General features: G+C 40.3%; 1 protein-coding gene across 1 annotated transcript in view; it reads left to right on the forward strand.

Annotated features, from left to right (window-relative positions):
- Positions 1-5,699: 5,699 nt before the first annotated feature.
- The window catches only part of DCAF12 (DDB1 and CUL4 associated factor 12), a 106,876-nt gene continuing 92,313 nt past the window's right edge, over positions 5,700-20,262 (forward strand). Inside the window, exons 1-2 of the mRNA XM_036739037.1 lie at positions 5,700-6,167; positions 7,426-7,680. Coding sequence (XP_036594932.1) covers positions 6,090-6,167; positions 7,426-7,680 — 333 coding nt within the window. The 5' untranslated portion in view covers positions 5,700-6,089. The remainder of the gene's footprint in view (positions 6,168-7,425; positions 7,681-20,262) is intronic.

Consider the following 20,262-nt stretch of genomic DNA (forward strand, 5'->3'; position numbering starts at 1 on the left):
TCAGAAGCTATTTTGCCCAGTCACATACTAACAAATTGATAACTTACAGAAAATGGATACTAAAAAAAAATATAAAATACCCAGATTAACAAAAGAACGAATAGACTATTTTAATAATCCCATCTAACAGTGGTCAATCCAATATAATAAAAAATGACAAAACTATCTAAATTAATTTACTTATTTGGTGCCTTACCAAACTACCAAAGGAATGTTTTATGAAACTAGAAAACTAATAAAATTCATATGGAGGAACAAAAAGTCAAAAATCTCAAGGTTAACAATGAAAGAAAGGGGGTCTATTAGTAGAAGATCTCAAATTGTACTACAAAGTAGTAATCACTAAAATGATTTGATACTGGTTTAAAATAAGAGGTTGATCAGTAGAACAGATTCCATGTACAACATACAGAAGCAAACAAATGCAGTAGTCAAATGTTTGATAGATGCAAAGTCCCAAGTTACTGGGGGAATTACTCCCATTTTGATGAAAACTGCTGGGGAAACTGGACAAAAGTCTGGCAGAAATTAGAGTTAGGCCATACCTCACACCATATACTAAGTTAAGCTCCAGATGGTTATATGACCTAGATATAAAAGGTCACATTGTAAACATATTATAGGAGCAAGGAAGAAATCAGTTTTGAGATCTATGGATAGGGGAAGAATTCATGACTAAACAAGCAATGGCAAATCAAAGATAAATGATTACATCAAATTTAACAGATTTTGCACAAACAAATCTAATGTTGTTAAAATTAGCAAGAAAACAAGTAACTCTGGAAATTTTTTTTATGATGAGCTTCTCTGATAAAGTTCTTATGTCCAGAATACCTAAGAAACTTATTCAAATTTATAGCACAAAGAACCATTCTCCAATAGATAAATGGACAAAGGATATGAAACAGGCAGTTTTCAAAGGAATAAATACAAGTTATCAGCAACCATAGGAAAAAATGCTTTAAATCACTCAGAGAAATGCAAATTAAAGCAATTTTGAAGTTCCATCTCACACCTATCAGATTGGCAAAGATGACAACACAGGAAAATGGCAAATGTTGGAGGGCTGGAGGTGGGGGGTGGGGTGGAAAGAGGAGAAGAATTACACTACTGCACTGTTGGTGGAGCCCGTGAATGGGCCCAGCCATTCTGGAAAGCAATCTGGAACTATGCTCCACTCCAAATTACTAAATTCTGCATACCCTTTGACCCAGCTATAACACTACTAGTCTTATATTCCCCAAAGAAAGAAAAAAAGAGGAAAAGGGCATATAGGTACAAAAATATTTATTGTGGTGGCCAGAATTGGAAACAAAGGGGTTATCCTTCAATTGTGACTGGTTAAATAAATTGTGGCGTAATGCAATATTATTGTTCTAATAAAAGGACAGTTTCAGAGGAAACGGGGAAGACCTTTTTAAACTGATGAACAACTTGAGTAGGAGTATGTTTTATACAATAATAACACAGAAAAAAATTGAAAGACTTTAGAACTCTGATCAACACAACAACAACAACAACAACCACATGTACAAAAGAATAAAGATGAAACATGCTATTCACTACCTGCCAGAGAAGTGACAAACTCAGAATGCAGAAAGAGATACATATGTTTTTTGGTTTTTGACATGGCCAGTGAGGAAATTTGTTTTACCAGATTATGCATGTATATATTGAGGTTTCTTCCTTCCTTCTGTGACATTTAAAAAGTTTAAGACATAATTTCTGGGAAATTTAATCATTTTATCAACAAGGCTAGCATATTATTAATAAAAAGAGGTCAGTGGCACTCTTGAATGCCAAAGACCCTGAATGCAGCAGGCTCAAGTTTTGTATGCCCTTGGAAGAACAGGTGTTCCTGAGGGTAGCACTCAATTCTGATTGGTTAACAATTAATGAGAGAATATTATAAGGGGTGGGTTATATTACAGTGAGAATCTTGAGGTACACTTGGATCACTAAAGTCTAGATCAAAGAGACACCAATTTTCCATGTCACCTGTCCTACAAAAAGGAGAATCCACATTTTCCCCAGATCTGTCTGAGTAAACGAGTAGGAATGCACCCATTCTCAAGGCCACATGCGGCCCTCTAGGGCCTCAAGTGCAGCCCTTTGACTGGATGGCCTGAACTTAGAATTTCTTTTACTATCTGATTAGATCTTAGCCAGTGTAAGTCTTTGCCCAAGATTTCCTGCACTGGTTGATTCCTGGATGAGGAAGTGGAAAAGTGGAAAAACCTCGACCTTGATTCAATAATTAGTTATTAATACAAGAAAGAAATAATCATTTCTCTTTCTTTCTTCTTTCCTTTCTTCCTTTTCCTCCTTTATTTGTAAAAAGGAAAAACTAGAAACAACCCTGATGTCCAACCACTGGGAACTGACTGATATGGTATATTAATGTAACAGAACATTATATAACCATAAAATATGAAGGATATGAGCAAATATGAAAAGTCCTAAATGAATTGATGTAAAATAAAATCAATGAAGTAAGAAAAACATTATACACATTGACTCCAACATAAAAAAATCAAAGGAAGTGATTCATTATTCAAAATAGGAAATGGTGCAATTTAAAAAAAATGTTAAAATGCATGCTTCTTTGATAACGGATCTATGAGCTCTTAATATGGGTACTTCTTCCACCAATGTGGATCATAGCCTATCTAAGCCTAGTTTCTATAAATCCTCCGCAGATGATCTACCCAAAACATGAAGGCCTTTCTCTAGATCTTTGAATATTTCATGTATAATGTTATCTTTTTAAAAATATAGTTTTTAATCAAAATATAAATTTTAAGATTTTATTTGGAGATTTACTTTATTTTTGCTTTTATTATTTGTTGGGAACATTAAATTTATGCTAATAAAAGGATGTATTCTAATCTGACTTTGTAAATTGAAAAGAGAGATTAACATTGAACTAAGATACCTATGATGTACCTATGTTCATGGGTTCTTGACAACATTCCAAACTCTTTCACAGTTATTGGACTATTCAATATGCTGTACAGAGCATTGTGAGGCAAGACAGAACTAGAATGACAGGTTTAAAGAAGGACGCTGAGGAACTCTTGCCAGTCACTGTGTGCATGTCTCTGAGGGAAAACCTTGGCCAAGTAAGACTGAGCTGCATTTTCTACCAGAGCTATACCAGACATAGAAATAGGGGTTGAGGTGGCAGACAGATGAACTCCATTACCTGAGTTGAGAGAGTTAACTTAATTCCATCCCGCCCCCCCCCATGTTTTATGGGATAGCGGATACTCAGCCTGAGGGGGACCTACACTAGGAAAGACTGTGGCCTACCATTCTGGGTTTTTTTTTATTCACTTTGAAAAAAAAACCAAATTCACCATGTAGGCACCCTTCAAATGAGCAAACCAGCCTTCCTGGAAGTATAAGGGACCTGAAGCCTGAAGCTAGCAGTCAGGTAACTTAGTCACACCTAAGTGAGGCCATTATGGCTATCACCAAAGGGCAAATAGCTACTGACACCTAGAATAACTTCTCTTTATGACAGTCCCCCTCCCCCAATCCTCTACTTTTTTTTCTTAATGGGTGAATGATTACTTTCGATCTTAAGCACAAACATAGGATCCTGGAGATTATTGAAAAAGAGTGACCTTTGGGAGTTCCCTTCTTCATCTAAGTAAAGCTATAACAGGTGTTAAATTGACGAGATTTTTGTGCGAGATATTGACATCTGAGTTAAAATAGACTTCTTCACCTTGTGGTAAGGAGATCCCATGCTTCTTGCAACCCCCTAGGCCTGAGGGGATAGTAGACTCTAGAAAGAGGGAGATGTAATAAGGTAGTGAAGGGCTAATGGAAGTTGTTGGAGAAACACTCTCCAAGACTGTCATCTGTAGCACTCCCCTCTTCTTATCCCAGGTGAAAACATTTCTAGTTATGCCTCTGTCACTGAGATACTTAAAATTCATCAGTCCCCAACTAAAACGGTTCACTAAGTCAATATCAAGCATCTATGCTATCCTAGGTCCTGTGAGGGATACAACAGTTCATGACATCATACCTACCACGTAGAAGCTTATAATCTCTTTGGGCAGACTAAGATACAACCCAGAGAGTTAAGTAACAGTCTAAGGCAGTATATGACTAAATGCTGAAATGAGTAGTACAATCAATGTAATAGGAATGCGGAGCAGGAGACCTCAGGGGTAAGCGAAGGGAAAATGTCATGAAGGAAGTGGGACTTGCACTGAGGCGGAGAACTATGGGTAGGATTTGCATAGTTCGGGAAGAAGAGGACAGACATTCTAGGTAGAAGGACCAGGATTAATAGAAGCAGTAGGAGGTTAGGAGCAGCGAGGAGTGAGTGGCTCAGGTTGGGGGAGCCGACTTGTTGAAGGCTTTGAATGCCCTGAGGAGACTGGACTAGTTTATAGTCTGTGAGGAGCTGTAGAAAGATTTTAGCCGGGGAATGACAATAGCTCCCTTCCAAAACTTCATAGAACTGCAACTGGAATAAAATTAAACATTCCTCACCATATCTATCAGCGGAGGCATGAATTCTGTGAATAACAGTAGCCTATATTTATATAGGTTAATAGTTGTTAGCGAGCACTTTCCTCACAACCCTGTGAGGTACGCAGTGTAAATATTATCCCCAGACTTGCTTGGGATCCCAGAATCAGTAACCATCAGAACCAGAATTTGAATCAGTGCTCCTAACTGGGTCCAAGACTCTTTCCACTAGCCCAGCTGTCCAGAGGGCAGGTCCAATAGGATTTTGTAATGGTGTGTAGGCATGTGGTTGTTTGGTTGGGTGTTGTACCCTGCTAAACACAACGATTCAGTGCCTTTAGTGTGATGTCCTGCCATTGGTTTTCCTGTGCATTCTTCTTTGCAGTCATTATAGCCTAAATATAAGGTGATGTCATATGGCAGGTAGTTGAGCCCATCTAAAGGGGGAGGAGGATGTCGTGGGTGCTTCCTGCTAGAGTATTACGTTCTTTCAGGGTGGGGACAGAGTCTCTTTTCTCTTTGGACCTAAGGTACCGTTTTGCTTAAGCACGGTGGGTACTACAGTTTGCTGAATGAAGAGAGCACTTTAGTGCTTAAGTTGGTGTCAAAGGACGTGGGTTCAAATCCCTATGGTTACTAACTACTTGTGTGGTTTTGGACCTATGACTTAATTTCTCTGGGCCTTAATTTCTCAGGTGTCAAACAAGGAAGCTGGACCAAATGACCTTCCAGGTCGGGCTCTGATTGGATGACTCTTCTGCCTTTTTGTGGGAGGCCATCTAAGATGTAAATATTCCATCAATTAGGATCCGTGTGATTACGTCATTTCACGCTCTGATTCGGTGACATAGCTGTTTCTATTCTGAGATAATGATGTGTGAGAGAAGTTTGACTTGGGGTTAGTTAAGAGGAACGAAGGGGGTAGCCTTTTTGGGACCGGGCCTTTTGAGACCAACCTACCGCAGTCAGCCTAGCTGGCACGGGTACGCATACGCGAGCGCGCTCTCCCCTTCAAACCCCCGCCCCGCTTCTTTCTCCCCAGGTGAGAGGAGACGTGAAGGTGCAGGGAGAAGATAAGGAGGAGGAAGCTATTAGAAACGGAAGTGTCTACTGCCCGGGGGCGGGGGTGGAGAAAAGAGGCTGTGGTTGGAAGGGGCGGGACGGCATCTAGGCAACCAGCCCGAACGCTCTTCAGCGTCCTGCCGAGCACCCTTCCGGGAGGTGTCTCCATGGCAACGCACCGTAAAGCACGGCTGCGCAGCTGGTGACGGGGTGACGGGGTGACGAGCGAGACGGGGTGACGGGGGAGTAAGGGAGGGTGTTTTGGTGCCTGTCGCTCGCCGTCCTTTTTCCTTCTCTGGTCGATTTCGCCGCTCAGTCCTTTCCTCTTCCCCCTCCCCTCCCCTGCCCCTGTTCTCCCTCCAGCCCCAGGCCTCTCTCCTCCCGCTTTCGCCTCTTCTCCTGCGTCTTCCCCCCAACCTAACCCTACCCATTTCCCCTCCCCCTCCCCCAGTATATGCCCCGCAGCGCGGCCGCCCCCCGCTCCCCCCGGTCCTGCCGCCCCATGTGGCTGCGGGGCCGCCGCGGCGTTTCCCACTATGGCCCGGAAAACAGTTAGCAGGAAGCGGAAAGCGCCCGCGGCGCCGGGGACCGGGAGCGGGACCCAGGGCCAGCAGGTAACCGGGCGACTGGGAGGCTGGGCGGGGGGGTTGCCGAGGGCCGCGGAAGAGGGGAGTCGGGGCTGCGTAGGAACCAGGAGGCAGGCCCGAAGCGTCATCAGTCGGAGGCCCTTCTAGGCCCGCGGCTCCCCCGGGAAGGCAGGCGGGCAGGCCTGCGGAGGGTGGGCAGCGGGAAACCGGGGGGCGGGGGTAGCGGCCGGGATCAGGGCCTGGGCTGTCACCGAGGGCGGATCCGAGCCCTGCCCTCGCCCCCCGCCAAGACCCTCCTCCCAAAGCCCTCCTTTTCTCCAATGTCAGCGAGAAGTCCTGTTGCCGATCCCCCCCAAAGCGCATGATGGAGCTTCCGAACCCCCTGCTCTCCGGCCTGTCCTTCCTCATCTGCGGCCCGAGGCGAAGGAAGAAGCTCAGGGCCAAGTTCACCCCAGCCCATCGCCCCCAGCAAATGGCGCCCCTTTGGGGGAGTATGGTTGATAAAAGCAGGGTCCCCAACTCGGGTCTTTTTCTCCCCGCGGCCTCCCGGCCGGGTCCCCTCCCGGTCTCGTGTTTGTGTTTGACTTTTCGAACCCCCGCAACGACTGTCTGGAGCGCGGGGGCCGCGGCCGAGGGAGTCAGGGCTGCCCGGGTGCTCGGAAGGCCTAGGGACCCGGCGCCCCTACCTAGGCTCGCCGCCCTTTTCTAGGCCAGCCTAGCCCCGCAAGACCCTTTCGATGCTTCGTAGCGATTGCAAGCGTAGAGGGAGGAGGGGGCTGGATAGAGATGTGTCCCAGGTCGGTATGGGACCCACCCCATCCCTGGTTCCTTCCGCGGCTGAAAAGGTGCTTCTCCTTTTCCCCAAATCCCTTCTGTTTAATACTGTCTTGCTGGAAGATGATTGTAGACAGTTGCGGGCCTGTTCTGGGATAAACTTTGGGTCTCTGTCTCTCTCTCCATCTCTCTCTCCCCCTGTGTCTCTGTCTCTCTCTCTCTTTCTCTCTCTCTCCCTCTCCCTCTCCCCCTCCCTCCCTTCCTCTCTCCCTTCCTGTTTTCCTTTGTTCTTCCACATCTGTGGTCCTTACGTATCAATATGTCTATAAGCGTCTTTATGGAGCTGTGAGTTAAAAAGGGGCCTCTGGATTAAGTTTCTTCCTCCGTTGTGTTCAGGGCAGATTATTTAAAAACTGTAGGTTAGGTTACCAATTTTCATTGATATTTATAGGTTTTTATATTCAGAAGGGCAATGGCTGCAGCCTGTGATTTCTGATATTGCTTTCCACAGTTTGGCTGGGATCATTCACTAAACAAAAGGAAAAGGCTCCCTCCAGTGAAGAGGTCCTTGGTCTACTACCTGAAAGGCAGAGAAGTCAGGTTGCAGAATGAGTCCAGTTACTACCGAGTGTTGCATGGTTATGCAGCACAGCACCTTCCCAGTCTCCTGAAGGAGAGAGAGTTTCACCTTGGGACCCTTAACAAAGTGTTTGCATCTCAGTGGCTGAATCACCGGCAAGTGGTGTGTGGCACAAAATGCAACACGGTAAGCAGGAAGCCTTGTTTCTTGTGGTTTCTGCAGCTGTATGGATGGATAATCATTTTCCTATGTGACCTGGCTTAAAATGGGGTTCAAGGCAAACCAGAATCTTTTTCCCCTGCTTCACTTTCTCTTGGCCTGTCCAGTTTGGAGATTGCCTTGGTCCCAATACTTTTATTTCTAATAGCCGTTCTAGACCATCTTGTCTGTTTGACTTTGGACTAACCAAGGTTATCCTATGATAATAACACATTTTTATTGTTTTTATGACTTACATATAACTTTTACGTATGTTGTCTCATCGGATTCTCACAACTTTTGTGAGGTAGGAAGGGCAGAAGAAGAGATGAGAAATCAATCAACAGAAATTTATTAAGCACCTATTGTATTTAATACATGGTAGTTAACGAGTTAACCACTAACCCTACTCAGTGCTAGGCACTGTGATAAGCAAGGGGGTACAAAGAAAAGCAAGAGAGAGTGTCTGCTCTCAGGGAGCTCACAATCTAATGGACTATTATTAAGCTAGATTATGTGTGCTAGACACTGGGGATACAGGGATGGCAATCAAATAGTTCCTCCTTTAAGGAGTGTACATTCTCTCTAGAGCCATCCAGATAAAAGAACAGAGGTGCATGGTCAAGAACCCTTGGTTTCTTGGTTCCTAGGCTAGTGCTCTTCTCACTAGACTGAATCGGGAAGAAAGGGAAAAAGTTAAGCAGTATTTATTTAGCATTTAAAATGTGCCAGTATATTGGTGGGTACTATAAAAGAGTCAGACCGAAGATACAGTTAGAAATGAGGAGGGAGAAGTGTATGATGGGAAGGAAGGCTAGTAAAAGAAGATAGTACTAGAAGATATTAAGAGGTAGGTATTGGGAGGACAGCTGTATCTAGGTTTGAGGCTTTTTTATATTCACTTCCCTCTTGTATCTTAGGGTTATGTAAAGAGATAAATTTAATACTGGACAGGATGAGGTAGAGGAGGGGATCCCATATAAAATAGAATGCCTAAGTGCCCTGGTCCTTTAAAAATATTTACAGCAAAGATTTAAATTTTGAGGGGAAAGAATAATACCATATTAATTAGAAGTGAACTCCTACTTCACTTCCTGTTGAATGTGACTCACCTTACACGAGTACAATCGAACAGAAGTCTTTTAGAATTAATAGGCTTCTATAAAACACCCTCTTTGGTCATGCCTTCCTGGTTGCCTGCTAATAATAGTTACCTTAAAATCATCTGTTGTCATTGGTGAGAGAAGGTTGTCACACATTTGAGGAAGTTAATTCATATTCTTCCTTTTTACCCTCTGTATTTTTCAAATTCTTTTGCTTTTGCAAAGCCACAAAATTGTATTTGGAATAGTGATATTTTAAAAACTAAAAATAATATTTAACATTTATGTAGAGTTTTAAAGTTGTAAGGTACTTGGCATGTATTATCTTATTTGATCTTCACAACAACCCTATGAAGTGAGTGATATTATTATCCTTTTATTATATAGAACAAATTACTTGATCTAAATATAGGTCTAACCATTTCATTTCTTACCTACTGCTTCTGACCCTGTCAGGGACATAAAAATGTGGGAGAGTAGTGGTCTTCTACCATACTCTTCCTTTTTTCTTCATAGTTACTGAATATCTTTCCTTTTATCAATTTTAGAATCACAGGCTATATTCTTTTCTTTGTGCATTAATTTCTTCATTTTGTAAAAAGATAATGATGCCTTCCCTAGACAGTCTTAGTCCATCTAATGAAGATTTTACAAAGTATTTTGATTTCCCTGCACCATACTTGTTTATGCATAAATACTAGTGTTGGTATACTAAAATATGACCTCAAACAGTCTAATATATCCTTAGCATGGTGCCTGACATGTATTAGGCACTTAATAAATGGCAATTGTTGCTGAAACTATATTTTCCTACTGAGGCTTCATTTGTCTTCAGAGGAAAATCGAGTAAATGAGACCTTTGCCTAATGGCTAGTGTTTTGAGAGAGTAAGGGTTATTGGGAAAAAGTTTTCTGTATAGCGCTTCATTTCCAAGCTTACTTGGGTATTTTACTTGTTGAAGTTTGCCATTTGTAAAATACTTAAGAACTTTTACTGGAAATGGACAAAGTCCAGTGAGTCACAGAATAAGACTATATATTTTTTATAATAAGACTATATAAGACTATATATATTTATCCATGGGTTATGGAAATATTACAGGGTATATATTTTATCTGTCTTGGCTTGATGTTCTTCAGACCATATCCGAATGCCATATAGATAACTTTTAAGTCAGATGATTTCCAAATTAGTCTTGGAACTAAGTAGCATTTAGATTTCTAGTGGGACTATGACTTGTTCTGAATGAGTAACGGTAACAGCACTGTTAAAAGGCCTCCCTGAACGTTTGTGTTGGGTAGGTGTTCTAGCATGTGGAAATTCCAACAATGGGATCAATGCATAACTTGCTAAGACTCTGTAAAGCAGGATTTTAGAAGACTGCAGAAAAGATGTGCTTCCCATCTCTTGGAAGAGAGGTGATAAGCTAGAAATTCAGAAAGAGATACATTTATAGACATAAATAATGTGTTGATTGTTTTGCTTGATTTTATTAGTTAGATGGGAGGGCTTCTGTGGGGTTTGGGCAGGTGGAATTGATAGGTACTGGGAGTGGTCCAAGAAAAAAACCTTCAGTGAAACATTTTTAAAAATTCAGAAAGGGGCACAGGGAAGCAGAACAGTTTTGTTACTATTGTGTTAGCTCTAATATATACTTTGGTAAAGCCTTAATCTCTTTTTTTAATTATTTTTAAATTTTATTTGCATTTTCAGTTCGAAATTCTTTTCTTCCCTCCAGCCACTTTCCCACCCATTGAGAAGGCCAGAAATATAATACCTGTTAAAAACATTTCTGCATTAGCCGTGTTTCTCCTTCCTTCTGCACCCCTCCCCACAAAAAAAGGAAAAATAAAAGGAAAAAATATGCTCCCATCTGTTCTCTGAGTCTATCCATTCTGTATGTGGAGATGGATATCATTTTACATCATGAGTCCTTTGGAGTTGTGGTGAATCATCATACTGATCAGAGTTTCTAAGTCTTTCACAGCAGATTATCTTATTTATTACTTTAGTGAGTAGATTGTTCTCCTGGTTCTGTTCACTTCATTTTGTATCATTTCATATAAGTCTTCCCATGTTTTTCTGGAAACCATCTCCTTTATTATTCCTTACAACACAACAGTATTTCATCACATTCATATGCTATCACTTGTTGAACCATTCCCTGATTGATGGGCATCCCTTTAGTCTCCAATTCTTTGCCACCATGAAAAGAACTGCTGTGAATATTTTTGTATATACGGATTCTTTTATCTCTTTGAGTATAGACCTAGTATCAGTGTTGTTGAGTTAAAGGGTATGTACAGTTTTATAACCCTTTGGGCACAGTTCCAAATTGTTCTTCGTAATGGTTGAATTAGTTCACAGCTCCACCAACTCCATTAGTATACCAGTTTTCCACATCCCCTCCAGCATTTGTCGTTTTCATTTTCTGTCATCTTAGCTAATCTGATGGGTGTGAGGTGGTACTTAAGAGTTATTTTAATTTGTATTTCTTCAATTATTAGTGATTTAGGGCATTTTTAATATGATTATTGATAGCTCTTATTTTTTTCTTCTGAAAACTATTTATATTCTTTGACCGTTTATCAATTATGGAATGGCTCCTGTTTAAAAATCTTAATCTCTTAAAAGATTTAATTTCATATATAATTCTTTATAATATATAATTATATTCTATATAACCCTCTATATCCCTTGTAAATAGAAATGTTCATGTTTGATATTTGTCAAGTCTGTAACTTTTGAAAAAATTAATATAACATTAAACTATAACAAGTTCCGTTTAATAAACAATCCTCTTCACCATTCTTCATTTATAAAAATGTTCATGTTTGTCAAGTTTTAATAAGAAGAAAACTTCTTTTAAAGAAGTAGCATGTGTTATAATTAACATATGGCTTTCTGAGCCACAGTTGTTAGATTGATCTTTTCCTGGTCAGTCATCAGTTGTCTTTAACTCTGGGGATCCCCTGGTCTCAGTTCTTTTTTTTAAAGAGCCCTGACAGTCAAGAGTAAAGGTGGAATTGAAAACTGGAAAGAGTAGCAGCAGTTTGTTACAGTGAAAAGTGAATTTGAGTTGGAGTTGGAGAACCTGGGCTCCAATCCTGCCTCTGTCACAATATGTCTTTGGGTTTAAGTTTTCTTGTTTGTAAAATAAAGGGATTGGATTAGAGAACCTCTAAGGTGCCTACCACCATTAGAATTGTAATTTTATGATCTATGATCCTAAGAAGGTACAAAGAATAGAAGCAACCTAATTTGGGGTAGGGGAGGACCAGGGAAGAAAGATCTGCATTATAAGATATCTGCTGAACTTATTTGCGATATCCTGAAGGTATCAAAACAGAGAAAGAATTTCATTGGGAAGCAACATTGATTAAGCCAAAGAACTTGATTTTTTTCGTTGTTTTCAATTATTTCATTTCTCCAAAGGAACAAATGGTATTTGGAAAATTAATTGGATTTTAATCTTTAAAATAACAAAAATATTAAAAATTCTTTGGCTGGTTTTGGATAAAATATCTTTTTCATGGTGTATATTATTATCTCATGTATCCTATCTTGCCTGTTCGATCCATAGATAATCGGTTCACAAATTTGTTATTCAGTCTTTTTTAAGGAATATCTTATGAATACTTTTATACTTTTTAAGATGAAGTATTGTGGCTTCTAGGTTTAACTTGTTTTGTTATGTTTTAGAGTATTTTACTCCTGTGGAGAATTTTGCTATGAAGTGGCTTTTAGAGACTATGTTTTGGGCATTATGATGGCTCTGCTGTGTGACCTTGGACATGTCACACCTTAGCTTTCTTACCTAGAAAATGAAGGGCTTGTAGTGAATGATTTCTAACTTTCCTCTCAGCTTTAAGTGTGGCATATATGACTAAATTTCATTTCACCTGGCCACTTAGACCAAATTTTCTTTAGGTGTTAAGGTGCACAGGGCACGTTTTATTGCAAGATTCTGACATAAAGGGTTCCAGGCCCTGCCTATTTCTCTTGACCTTCCCTCTCACCCCACCTCCACCCTCCCAGAATTCTCTATCTTGGGTGTAAAGGCATCAAGGATGCTTCGTAATGTGCTATTTTGCTGATACTGTTAGATTCTCAGTAGATGAAGAAGGTGTGAGAGTAATAATGGATAAGAATCCTAGGATGTGAAAGCAGTCAGTTCAGTTCAACAGAAAATTACTCATTGCCCACTATTTGAAAGGTGTTGGGATTAGTGTCAGAAACAAAACAGCCCCTACCTTCTGAGAGTCAAGTCAAAGTCAACAAACATTTATCAAGCATCTGTCGTGTGTCAGGCACTCTGCATAGTGCTAGAAGATAAAGGGAAGAGCAGAAGACAATTCTAGCTATCAGAGTGCTAAGAGCCAAATGAGGGAGAAAGCATGTAAACAGCTATGTACCAACAAGATATGTTCAGGATAAATTGGAGTTAATAATAAAGGGAAAGCAGTAGCATCGAGGGGACTATGCTACCTTATGTTACAATATATTACTTTATGTTAACATTTATGATAACATAACATGTTATCTTTTTTTCTATTTTTTTTTGCAGGGGGGAAGGCAGGGCAATCGGGGTAAAGTGACTTGCCTGAGGTCACACAGCTAGTAAGTGTTTCAAGTGTCTGAGGCTGGATTTGAACTCAGGTCCTCCTGGCTTCAGAGGCAATGCTCTACTCACTGCACCACCTAGCTGCCCCGTAACTTATGTTATCTTATGTTAAATTACGTCACATTATGTTATACACATTAGAAAAGATCAGATGAAGGATGGAGCTTGATAAATTTTGTGTGAAAGGGCTGTTTTTCTTTTTTTGCTTGGTAGAATATGTGAAGAACTTATTAGAATAAATGAGGAGGTAGGAATAGTCGGGTGGTATATGAAATGTCATATTGACTTTTCTGAGGACATAACTGCCTATATTAAGGCAATCTGGGGACAAGGATTTTCATTTCTTCTGAAATGGAAGTGACTACTATTTCCCAGAAGGATGGACTATGAAAACAAGTGAGTTTGCTCTGTCACAGAGAAATGTCTTTTTCCTGTCTGCACTTTAAGCAGAATTTTCACCAAGGTTCATGTTGCATCTACAGACTCAGTGATGAGAGGAAGAGGGTGACCCACAAGTGATCAGTTGCCATTTGAATCTGTCATGGTAGATTCAGTTTAGGATTACATTTGGGCCACTATAATTATTTTTTTTAGTTGGCTTATTCTCAGAGGTTATGTGTGACTTTGAATTAATTCCTGAAAGCCGCCTATCCCTCAGAGAGGATAAAAGAGGTGCTTTTTTTTTAATAGATCTTGTAGGGGAAGAGTAGGAATCAAACAAAATATACTTATGCCATTGGTTGGCATGAGAAGGAATACAAGATGAGAAATTGTGGTTTTTTAATTTTTTTAAAAAAAATCTTCATTAATCATACAAATATTTGTGTGCTTGCTTCATGCAAATCACTTTGCTAGGTGCTGTAGTGATGTTAAAAAAAAATCACGATTTTAGATCTGTAAGTAACCTCTGGATCCTAATCCAGCCTTGTCCTTAAAAGATTAAGAAACTGAGGCCTAGAGAAAGTAAGTAATTTTGTATAAGGTTATTTTGAAGAATTTATTGTTTTATTAGTGTGGGTTTTTTTTCCCATCAATACAATTATAACTCTATAGTAGATTGTTTTGCCTAGATGTGTTCGTCAGCTGATGGAAAACTGCTGATGAGGTTCTCTCGGCAGATATGGGTAAAAATAAAGTAGGGTTAGGTAAAGATTGTAGGAGCCCTTATGCGAAACTCTTTGGGAGGAAATTTTACCTCTTTTCAATGGCTAATAGCGTGTAGCCCATTTTATATTTAATAATATAAGCCTACATAAATATTTTTTTTTCAGAGTTACTGTCCATCTTTTTTTTATTTATTTTTTATTTTTTTTTATTTTTATTTTATTTTTTTTTAAATGCAATTTATTTATTTAACATATTTGGTTTTCAGCATTGATTTTCACAACATTTTGAATTACAAATTTTCTCCCCATTTCTACCCTCCCCCCCCACTCCAAGATGGCTTATATTCTGGTTGCCCTGTTCCCCAGTCAGCCCTCCCCTCTATCACCCCCCTCCCCTCTCATCCCCTTTTCCCTTCCTTTCTTGTAGGGCAAGATAAATTTCTACGCCCCATTGCCTGTGTATCTTATTTTTTAGTTGCATACAAAAACTTTTTTTGTTTTTGAACATCTGATTTTAAAACTTTGAGTTCCAAATTCCCTTCCCTCTTCCCTTCCCACCCAACCTCCCTAAGAAGTTGAGCAATTCAACCTAGGCCACACATGTATTATTATGTATAACCCTTCCACAATACTCATGTTGTGAAAGGCTAACTACATTTTGCTCCTTCCCAACCCATCCCGCTTTATTGAATTTTCTCCCTTGACCCTGTCCCCTTTCCAAAGTGTTTCTTTTGATTACCTCCACCCCCATCTGCCCTCCCCTCCATCATCCCCCCCCCCCCACCTTTCATTTTTTTTTATCTTCCTCCCTCTTCTTTCCTGTGGGGTAAGATACCCAACTGAGTATGTATGGTATTCCCCCTCAGGCCAAATCTGATGAGAGCAAGGTTCACTCATTCCCCCCTCACCTGCCCTCTCCCCTCCTCCCATAGAACTGCTTCCTCTTGCCACCTTTATGCGAGATAATCCACCCCATTCTATCTCTCCCTATCTCCCTCTCTCAGTATGTTACTCTCTCATCCCTTAATTTCATTTTATTTCTTTTAGCTATCTTCCCTTCATCCTCAACTCACCCTGTGTCTGCTCTCTCTCTTTTACATATATATATATATAAACACATATATATATACACATACATACACATACATACATATACACACAGATATATACATACACATTCACTTATATATATACATAAACATATATATATATATATACATATATATATATATATATATATGCATATTCCCTTCAACTACCCTAATACTGAGGTCTCATGAATCATACTCATCATCTTTCCATGTAGGAATGTAAACAAAACAGTTCAACTTTAGTAAGTCCCTTGCAATTTCCGTTTCTTGATTACCTTTTCATGCTTCTCTTGATTCTTGTGTTTGAAAGTCAAATTTTCTATTCAGTTCTGGTCTTTTCACTGAGAAAGCTTGAAAGTCCTCTATTTTATTGAAACTCCATATTTTGCCTTAGAACATGATACTCAGTTTTGCTGGGTAGGTGATTCTAGGTTTTAATCCTAGCTCCATTGACCTCCGGAATATCGCATTCCAAGCCCTTCGATCTCTTAATGTAGAAGCTGCCAGATCTTGGGTTATTCTGATTGGGTTTCCACAATACTCAAATTGTTTCTTTCTGGCTGCTTGCAGTATTTTCTCCTTGATCTGGGAGCTCTGGAATTTGGCAACAATATTCCTAGGAGATTTCTTTTTGGGATCTATTTGAGGAGGCCCTCGATCGATGGATTCTTTCAATTTCTATTTTGCCCTGTGGCTCTAGAATATCAGGGCAGTTCTCCTTGATAATTTCCTGAAAGATGGTATCTAGGCTCTTTTTTTGATCATGGCTTTCAGGTAGTCCAATAATTTTTAAATTATCTCTCCTGGATCTATTTTCCAGGTCAGTGGTTTTTCCAAGGAGATATTTCACATTGTCTTCCATTTTTTCATTCCTCTGGTTCTGTTTTATAATATCCTGATTTCTCATAAAGTTACTAGCTTCCACTTGCTCCAATCTAATTTTTAAAGTAGTATTTTCTTCAGTGGTCTTTTGGACTTCCTTTTCCATTTGGCTAATTCTGCTTTTCAAGGCATTCTTCTCCTCATTGGCTTTTTGGAGCTCTTTTGCCATTTGAGTTAGTCTATTTTTTAAGGTGTTGTTTTCTTCAGTGTATTTTTCAGTATTTTTTTGGGTCTCCTTTAGCAAGTCACTGACTTGTTTTTCATGGTTTTCTCGCATCCTTCTCATTTCTCTTCCCAATTTTTCCTCTACTTCTCTAACTTGCTTTTCCAAATCCTTTTTGAGTTCTTCTATGGCCTGGGGCCAGTTCATGTTTTTCTTGGAGGCTTTGGTTGTAGGCTCTATGACTTTGTTGTCTTCTTTAGGCTGTATATTTTGGTCTTCTTTGTCACCAAAGAAAGAATCCAAAGTCTGAGACTGAATCTGGGCGCGTTTTCGCTGCCTGGCCATATTCCCAACCAACTAACTTGACCCTTGAGTTTTTCAGTGGGGTATGACTGCTTGTAGACTAACGAGTTCTATGTTCTACGTTTGGGGGGGAGGTGCCAGCTCTGTCAGAGCCGCACTCCTCCTTCCCCAAGGACCCCCAGTCCAGACTGGGCTTAGATCTTCAGCAGGCTGTTGCACTCCTGCTCTGATCTGCCACTTAATTCCTCCCACCAGGTGGGCCTGGAGCCGGAAGTAACAACAGCTGTAGCTGCCCCACCTCCGCTGCCCCCGGGGCTGGAAGCCGAACCGCGAACTCCTTCCACTCCCGCAGCTTTTCCCACTAACCTTCTCCGCAGTCTTTGGTGTTTGTGGGTCGAGGGGTCTGGTAACTGCCGCAGCTCACATATTCAGGGCGCTAGGGCCCCCTCCGCCCGGCTTCTGGTCTGGATCGTCCACGCTGTTCAGGCTGGGCTCTGCTCCACTCCGTTCCCAGCTCCCAGCTCCCAGCTCCCAGCTCCGTGTGGAATAGACCTCACCCAGAGACCAACCAGGCTGTCCTGGGCTGGAGCCCTGCTTCCCTCTGCTGTTCTGTGGGTTCTGCCGTTCTAGAATTGGTTCAGAGCCATTTTTATAGGTTTTTGGAGGGACTTGGGTACGGAGCTCACTCTAGTCCGTGCTTACCAGCCGCCATCTTGGCTCCGCCCCCCCCCCCTACATAAATATTTAATAGTGATTGTCCTATTTGGTGAGCCCTTCATCAAGGAAATGGAATTCACATGTTTGACAGCATGTCCACATCTGAGCTTTGGTAATATCCCAGCCATACTCAGATGAAATGCTGAATGTGTCATTAATTTGGTGGGTCCAAGGAAAATAATCATCTTCCTGCTTTCCTTTAATCTTTATCATGAGACCCAACCCAGGTTCAGTGGGGACTTTTTGACTACCATATATCTCTGAAGGAGGAAAGAGTTTTTTTTCCAAGGCAAATGTAGAAGCAGTATGCCAGTTTTTACAAATGGAAAAGTTGCTAGATATCTTGATTCCTGCATATTAGGCTTGATAAATGGCAGTTATTTTTTCTAACACTAGTTATAAACAAGTACGAATCCTATTCGTTTTCCAGTACTGTGTCAGAATCTGCTGGAGGGCACAGGGAACCATAGGTTTAATGAATTTCTGAGGGTTTCCTTGTAGCCTTGTCTCTTCTTAGTAGCCTTTTATGTCTGTGGATCTTATTCATTGTTCTTAAAGAGACAGTGCTGTCTTATCCGCTGTTCAGAGTTACAGATAGAAAGGACAAAGTGAAAACTTTAATCAACTTAGTATTCTTTTATGAGGCAATTAGGAGTGCAGTGGACAGAGCATGGGACTTGGAAGCAGGAATCAGGAATATCCAAATTCAAATCTGGCCTGACAGTTACTAGGTGTGTGACCCTGGGCAAGTCACTTAACTTTTATTTGCCTCAGTTCCTTGTCCACAAAATGGGAACACACTGTAGAAGTAAATGGCAAACCACTCCAGTAACTTTACCAAGAAAACCCCGTAGACAGAAGTCCATGGAGTCATGTAGAGGCGGACACAACTGAACATTATTCTTTTATGAAGGCATTGAGCTCTTTAAGCTTCATTCTACTGGTCTCAAGACCAGGTCATTGTAAAACTGTTTGGAAAAGCCAGTTAGGTTTCATCAACCACCTTGTTTTTATAGTTCCAGAATAGCCAAATATCAGAGAAATATGGAAATACCAAACTGGGTGGGGCCACTTATACCCCTCTCTGGGATATTTCTTCCCTTCTAAGGTAGAGTCATCTGGCTGAATCCTGTCTCTTGGTTTCACATTTTTCAGTAATTTGTAAAAAACCTTTGGTAACTCTTTGTGCTTGTTTTCTTTAACACAGTTGTTACATGAGGAAATTGAGACAGAATATTTGGTGATGAGTCATATAGAAAATGTAATCAGTCAGATTTGAACTAAGCTATCACCTCCGCTATTTGCTTATTTTAGTCTTGCTTTTAATGAGGCTGAATGAGTGATTTTAAGCATATGCAAATAGTGTCTAACACCATTAAATTTCTGCTAAGCCATTTTTATTATGCATCTTCAATTATAATATTGTTGTGTTGAAACAAAGGTGGAATTCATATCCTTTCTGGTTTTCATTTATTAGCCAGTGACCTAATAACTTTTTTTTTAATTCAGCAAACATTTACTGAGCATTTCCTCTATTCAAAGCACCACACTAGTAAGTAGGTCTACTGGGATAAATAGTGATATTGTTCTTACCCTCAAGAAATCTAAATCTTTCAGTGACAGCATCCTTGATTTTCCTAGAAATCTAATTTGTGTGTGTGTGTGTGTGTGTGTGTAAAGTTATTACAATCTATATACAAGTAGCCTGTAAGTTTCAATTTTATAATTATGAATTGATCATTTTAATAAGCACAAGGAAATAATATAGTTTAGATAAGGTAGTCTCTGGCCTTTGGGAGTTTAGTTATTATCTTATCTCTCTGCCTTATCTCCTTATTTGACTGTAATATAGAATTAAAGAAGTACAAAATACAGTGCCTTATGAGGTTCCTACTATCACATTGGTTGACCCATACCATTTGCTTTTGAAAGTGACTATCATTTGATGAATTGATTTGGCTTTTTCCATTGCTATGGTGTGACTGTTTTTTTAAAATATTTTTATTATTTAATATTTTTAGTTTTCCACATTGATTTCCACAAGATTTTGAGTTACAAATTTTCTCCCCATTTCTACCCTTCCCCCCACTCCAAGATGGCATATATTCTGATTGCCCCTTTCCCCAGTCCACTTTCCCTTCTATCACCTCACTGCCCCTCCCATTATCCCCTTTCCTCTTACTTTCTTGTAGGGCAAGATAGATTTCTATACTCCATTGCCTGTATATCTTATTTCCCAGTTGCATGTAAAAACAACCTTTTTTTGAACATTTGTTTTCAGAACTTTGAGTTTCAAATTCTCTCCCTTCTTCCCTCCCCACCCACCCTCCTTGAGAAGGCGAACAATTCAACATAGGCCACACATGTATAATTATGCAAAACACTTCCATAATAATAGTCATGTCGTGAAAAATTAGCTATATTTCCCTTCATCCTATCCTGGCCCCCTTTATTCATTTTTCTCCCTTGATCCTGTCCCTTTTCAAAAGTGTTTGCTTCCTCCCGCAATCTGCCCTCCCTTCTATCATCCCCCCTCTCTTATTCCCTTCCCCCCACTTTCCTGTAGGGTAAGATACCCAAT

The sequence above is a fragment of the Trichosurus vulpecula genome, chromosome 1 (assembly GCF_011100635.1).
Source record: "Trichosurus vulpecula isolate mTriVul1 chromosome 1, mTriVul1.pri, whole genome shotgun sequence".
NCBI lineage: Eukaryota > Metazoa > Chordata > Mammalia > Diprotodontia > Phalangeridae > Trichosurus > Trichosurus vulpecula.